The sequence below is a fragment of the Panicum virgatum genome, chromosome 3N (assembly GCF_016808335.1).
Source record: "Panicum virgatum strain AP13 chromosome 3N, P.virgatum_v5, whole genome shotgun sequence".
NCBI classification, from domain to species: Eukaryota; Viridiplantae; Streptophyta; class Magnoliopsida; order Poales; family Poaceae; genus Panicum; species Panicum virgatum.
In genome coordinates, this window is record NC_053147.1 from 1,372,041 (window position 1) to 1,378,587 (window position 6,547).

General features: G+C 59.4%; 1 protein-coding gene across 1 annotated transcript; it reads right to left on the minus strand.

Annotated features, from left to right (window-relative positions):
• Positions 1 to 5,384: 5,384 nt before the first annotated feature.
• LOC120666775 (translation initiation factor IF-2-like) lies at positions 5,385 to 6,188 on the minus strand. Its single transcript, XM_039946704.1, has 2 exons — positions 6,159 to 6,188; positions 5,385 to 6,077 (listed from the first exon to the last, which is right to left on the minus strand). The coding sequence occupies exons 1-2, from the start codon at positions 6,186 to 6,188 to the stop codon at positions 5,385 to 5,387; spliced, it is 723 nt and encodes a 240-aa protein (XP_039802638.1).
• Between the last annotated feature and the right edge of the window lie 359 nt (positions 6,189 to 6,547).

Consider the following 6,547-nt stretch of genomic DNA (forward strand, 5'->3'; position numbering starts at 1 on the left):
AAAGAGTCCGACCAGCTCGTGACTTCTTTTATCACACCTTTCGGCATGTACTGCTACGTCACGATGCCCTTTGGCCTCAGAAACACCGGAGCTATGTATCAGCGGTGTATGCTCCACGTTTTCGGGGACCTTCTCGGGCGGATCGTAGAGGCAAATGTCGATGACATCGTTGTAAAATCCAGGAAGGCGGATGACCTGGTTGCCGATCTCAGGATCGCATTCGATTGCCTAAGGGCCAAAGGGGTAAAACTCAACCCCGAGAAGTGCGTGTTCGGAGTCCCTTGAGTCATGCTCTTGGGCTTCATTGTCTCCCAGCGGGGCATCGAACCCAACCCTGAGAAAGCCTCGGCCATCACTCGGATGGGACCGATCCGAGACCTAAAGGGGGTACAGAGGGTCATGGGATGCCTAGCGTCCCTCAGCCGATTCATCTCGTGTCTCGGCGAGAAAGGCTTACCCCTGTATCGACTCCTGAGGAAAACCGAGCGCTTCACGTGGACCCCCAAAGCTCAAGAAGCCCTCGACAGGCTGAAGTCATCGCTCACTCACGCCCCTATTCTCATGCCACCCGTGGATGGCGAGCCCCTCTATCTGTACGTAGCTGCGACGACCCAAGTGGTCAGCGCGGTGGTCGTTGTCGAAAGAGAAGAGGAGGGCCATGCTCTGCCTATCCAACGTCTGGTGTACTACATCAGCGAGGTGTTGTCTGAAATCAAGACACGCAATCCGCAGATTCAGAAGCTGCTATACGCAGTGGTTTTGGCTCGGCGCAAGCTGCGCCACTACTTCGAGGCCCATCCCGTCACCGTGGTCTCGTCTTTCCCTCTGGGAGAGATAGTCCGCAATAGGGAAGCTGAGGGTAGAATTGCCAAATGGTCCGTGGAGCTGATGGGAGAAACTCTCACCTACGTCCCCCGCAAAGCGATCAAGTCCCAAGTCTTGGATGACTTCGTGGCTAAGTGGACGGACACTCAGCTACCCCCACCACAAATCCAGGCTGAATGCTGGACCGTGTACTTCGACGGGTCGGTGATGAAATCCGGCGCCGGCGCTAGCCTCCTCTTCATCTCACCCCTCGGAGATCACATGCGATATGTAATACGCTTGCACTTCCCTATGTCTAACAATATGGCGGAGTACGAGGCCCTCCTTAGTGGCCTCCGCATCGCCATCGAGCTTGGCGTCAAACGCCTCGACGTACGCGGTGACTCTCAACTTGTCATCGACCAAGTGATGAAGGAGTCTAGCTGCCACGGCCCGAAGATGGAGGCATACTACAAAGCAGTACGCCGCCTCGAAGACAAGTTCGACGGCCTAGAACTCAATCATGTCCCGCACAAGTACAACGAGGATGCCGATGAACTAGCCAAGATCGCATCAGGGCGGACCATGTCCCCCTGAACATCTTCGCTCGCGACATCACCAAGCCCTTCGTCAAATTCAAGGATCCGGCAGAGCCAGGACCCTCGAACGCCGGGCCTTCCGGTGGGAACCCCCCCGGCGGACGAGGCCGAGCCCATGGTCATTGACTTCGAGACCTCCTCCACGAACGAGGCCGAAGCAATGGAGATCGACGAGGCCCCCACTTCACAAGACTGGCGCACCCAGTGCCTCGACTGGATGATTCGAGGGATCCTACCCTCGGACCGCACTCAGGCACGTTGCCTCGCTAGGCGAGCCAAGTCCTTCGCCCTAATCGACGATGAGCTGTACAAGCGCAATCCCTCGGGCGTCTTGCAGCGATGCATCCCCATCCCCGAGGGCAAGGAGCTGATCCGTGACATCCACGCTGGCACCTGCGGTCATCACGCCGCGCTGCGCACCCTCGTGGGTAACGTGTTTCCACAAGGCCTTTACTAGCCCACCGCGGTCGCCGCCGCTACCGACGTCATGCGGACCTGTGAGGGTTGCCAGTTCTACGCTCGAAAGACGCACCTCCCGGCCCACGCTCTGCAGACCATCCCCATCACGTGGCCGTTTGCCGTGTGGGGGCTGGACCTCGTCGGCCCGCTACAGAAGGCGCCCGGGGGCTTCACCCACTTGTTGGTAGCAATCGACAAATTCTCCAAGTGGATTGAGGCTCGACCCATCGGCAAGATTAAATCCGAGCAAGCCATTCTGTTGTTTACTGACATTGTCTTCAGGTTTAGGGTCCCGAACTCGATCATCACCGACAACGACACCCAGTTCACAGGCAAGAAGTTCTTAGTGTTCTGCGACAGCTACTACATACGTGTGGACTGGTCGGCTGTGGCGCACCCATAGACGAATGAGCAAGTGGAGCGTGCTAATGGCATGATCCTCCAAGGACTGAAACCAAGGATCTTCAACAAAGCTGAACAAGTTTGGCCGGAGGTGGCTCACAGAGCTACCCTCGGTTATTTGGAGCCTGAGGACAACCCCAAGCAGAGCCACGGGCTTTACCCCGTTCTTCCTCATCTATGACGCCGAGGCCATACTCCCCACAGACCTGGAGTACGGGTCACCAAGGCTCAAGGTCTATCAAGAGCAGCAGAACCAGCGAGCTCGCGAAGACTCGCTGAATCAAGTGGACGAGGCTCAAGACATGGCGTTCCTACACTCTGCGCGCTACCAGCAGTCTTTGCGAAGATATCAAGCGCAGAGAGTTCGGCGTCGAGACCTCAACAAAGGGGACTTGGTGTTGAGGCTTCGACAGAACAACAGGGGCCGCCACAAGCTCTCACCACCGTGGGAAGGCCCATACATCATCGCCGAGGTGCTCAAGCCCGCCATGTACATGCTGGCGAACAAAAACGGCGAAGTCTTCACCAATGCTTGGAACATACAGCAGCTATGTCACTTCTATCCTTAGAGTTCCGAGCTATTTGTACATCGTTTGTACTCGCATTTTCGATTTCCCGAAACAATAAAGGAGTATGCTTTACTTGTTTATTTTTTGGGAACCTTCCGGACCCTCGGGGGCTCCGATGCGCACGAACACTGAGGTACGCCTGGCTTTACCCTCGGTAAAGCCAAGCCTCCCTCAGGGGCTACTACGGGGGGAACCCCCGAACGTCCCCAAAAATTGCCAACATTTTTTGAAAAAAAAAACTTTTTTCGAAAAATTTCTGTCTCTAAGTTTCTCGTACACTTGGGAAAAACGGACGTGAGGCATAAGCAACTACGGTACGGGGCCGGCCGAGTCATGGGGCCGCCTACGCATCCGGGATACGGCACCCCCCTCACCACCCCACGCCCAAGTCGCTTATGAACGCGAAATTTCTCACAGAAGTTTACCAAAGTCGCATACGAGAACACGGAAGTAGAGTAAAGAAAACGAGGGCTCGAATGCACAAGGCCTCGATGGGCCACACTGTCGATTTACGATAACGAATTTCTTAATTCACAAGTACAATTACGACAAGTACTAATTCATTACATGGGCTCCGAGGCCCAGTCTTACTACAGGTTATCATCCCCCTTTGCGGATCTTCAGCAGCATCGAATTCGGCTATCGGGGGGATGTCAGCTTCGAGCTTCCCGGCCAGGACTGTGGCGAACTCCTCGGCGGCTGCGTCGGCGTCGTCCATGATGGCTGACACGGCGTCCGCATCGGTGTCGTTGGGAACGACGTACCCCGATGACACCTTCTGGAGGTCCATGATATAGTGCGTCGAGGCCACGGTGAGGCCCCGCAGGACACCAAGGCGGAAGGTGCTCTTGGCGTGCTCGGCGATCCGGCCACCTAGCGCTCGTAGGCGGCTGATCACCGAGCTACCAGACACGGCGCCCTCCCCCTCGAGTTCCTGGCACATGCTCACAGCGGTCCGCTCCAGGTCAGTGTACTCCGCCTGCGCCGCCATGAACGCGGTGTTGACCGCCTCCTTCACCGCAGTCTTGTTTGCCACTCTCTGCCTCAGCTCTGATCAAAGGAACCAAGATAAGCTGCGAAAAATTAGAATCCAACAACAGCGAAATTTTGAGCACACACCCGCGATATTCTTCTGCACCTCCTCTTGCTGGACTCGGGTGGCCTCCTCGAGCGAGGACAAGGAGTTCTCCTTCTCCTTGAGGGCGGCCTCCGCATTTCGGATGGCCACCTCCTTTTCCTCGAGGGCTTTGCCCTTCTCCTCGAGGGTCCCAGTGAGCGTGGCGACGGTCGCCTTCTTGCGCTGGAGCTCGGCCTCCTTGCCTTGGAGCTTGGCCTCCTTGCGCTGGAGCTCGGCTTCCTTCTGCTCGAGCTCCGTCCTAGTGCGCTGCAGCTTGGCGGTTTGCGCCTCGGCTTCCTGAGCCTTCTGCTCTGCTGCGGCCCTCTGGATGTCACGCTCGCCGGCGGTCCGCGCCAGCTCCTCCTCTAGCGCCTGCTGACGCGCCCCCAGATCCGTCATCTTGGTGTTGGCGTCGATATTCTGGAGCACCAAGCCAGCGCACCTGGGAGTACAGCCGGGTCATCTCGGCACTCTTTTTGCGCGAGATGTCCCTCAGCCGCTGCAAGTGGAAAGATGTGGGTAAAACACACGAAATCAAGGCCAAATACGAACGATTCTCGGGAGGGAGCCGCTTACCTGACTGATCTGGTAATCCGTCGTCCTATGGAGCTCCAGGGTGCAATCGAGGTGGTTCAGAATCTAAGAGCCGGCCTCGATCTGCGCCTGCCAGACGGACTCCTCCTGCTCATCGCGGAGAAACTCCGGGGGGGACCCCGGACTGGATGATTGCCTCGTGATGGGGCCCCTCGGACGTCCCCACGTTGAGCACCTCCTCGCAGGTCGATGTAAACTCGGCGATCCGGTCGGCGGCACTTGCCGCAGCAGCGGGGTCGATGTCCCTCAAGTCCCCGAACTCCTCGCTGCTATCCGGCAGCTACACCACCGGCACCACGCTTTCCGGCGCCACCTGTGCCGTCATTGCTGCAACGACACCCTCGTCCTGGGCCTCTGCAGGCACCGAGATGCGGGTTTCCTCCACCACCGGCACCCTCGGCACCGACTCCTCCTTCTCCGCGACGCCCTCAACCCCAGCCCTCGGGGGCTCGGGGACGAGGGTCTCCATCTCTGTTTGGCTGGTGGGGCGCTCCTGCGCGTCCCCACCAGCACCTTCCTCTGTGACCGGCCGGGCGGCGCTAAACGCCACTCTGGCCGGCATCACCCCCATTCCCCAGCGCTCGAGCCTGTTTGGCCGCTTGGGCCCCTCGAGTCATCGCCTCCCGCAGCTTCGCAGCCTCCGCCACAATATCTACGACGGGCGGGGGCTGCGGCGCCGTGTGCGGCGTGGTGCGCGCCCCGGTCTTGAGGGCTTTGGCCAGCGCGAGCGGGGCTGCATCCTTGGCGACGGCCCCGGAGCTGAAAATCGGGGAAGAAAGGCTGAGTTTAGCAGTATTGGGGGATCGATTAAATGAACGCAAAGAATAAAACCAAAACCACTTACCCAGACCGGGCGCTCATACTGCGTTTGCCCGTGCCACTCCTTCGGGCCCGCGGCACACTGACGCCCCTCGATGACTGATCCGAGGGTGTCATTCTCGGATCGGCCTGGAGCCTCGAGGCCATCTGCGCGGGCGTCTCCGCGCTCGCAGCGGACCCGTCGCCACCTGTCGACATCGCGGGCGCAGGGATCCCCTCACCCATCGTCGGCAGAGGCGACCTCCGCTCTGTCACGGGCATAGACGATGTTCCGCCCACTGCCGGCGTGGGTGAACTTCGTCCCGCCGCTGGCATGGGCGACCTCCGCTCCGTCCCCGCGAGGGGCGGGTCCACCAACAATCCCGGTGTGGGCCTCGCCTCACGCAGCGTCACTGGCGCATCCTCGTCGCCAGCCCCTTGATAGACCGGCGGAGAATCCGCGCCTGTCGCCGCCTCGTCATCACCCGGGAGGTTGACCTCGACATCCGAGGTGTCCTCCTCCTCATCCGTGGACTCGGGCATAGCAGGCCGCGGCTTCCCCTCCGCGTGTGCGATTTCGCATGCTTTGTCGTGCTTTTCTTTTCTCTTCCTCTTATTGTCGGCAGCCGCCTCTGCTGCGTCTTTCCGCTTCTTCACCGCCTCTGCGTGCAGGTGGTTGACTTCGTGTTCCTCCGGGATCGGAGGCCTCGAGGGGTGGCACCTGGGGCTCACCCCCTGCAAAACGCAATCAAATCAGAGTCAGGGAGCGGGGAAAGGAATAGCACAAGTCGGCAACGAATCGAAATCGAGACTCACCACTGAAAGGTACCCCGGCTCGGGGCGCATCTTGATCTCCCAGAGATCGTTTGCGTTGTCAGGGAACTCTGCCACCGTGTTCCTCGCCCTCCGGGCAGCGATGCCTCAGGGGAGCAGCACCATCGACGTCCTCGAGCCCGAGGCCGGGACCCCGGGGGTGAGGCCGAAGATCGGCAGGCTCCTCTCCGTGAGAGGAATCACCCTCTGCCGGTGAAAGTTCGCGATGACAGCAGCCACCTTCAACCCCTTCCTCGCCAGGAGCACCAACGCGTTAGTGAGGACCTCGAGCTTGACTTGATGCGCTGGGGGCGATACCCCCCAGTCCCACTTCGCTGGTCTCTCCCGGAGCACCCTGTTGGTGAACGCCGGGAGCCTGTTGCCGAAGTTGC

Excerpts from the sequence above, each read along its gene's own strand:
- LOC120666775 (XM_039946704.1), bottom strand. The coding sequence starts at position 6,188 with ATGCGCCCCGAGCCGGGGTACCTTTCAGTG. Across the intron at positions 6,078-6,158 it reads AGCCGGGGTACCTTTCAGTG|GGGGTGAGCCCCAGGTGCCA; the intron begins GTGAGTCTCGAT and ends TGCGTTTTGCAG.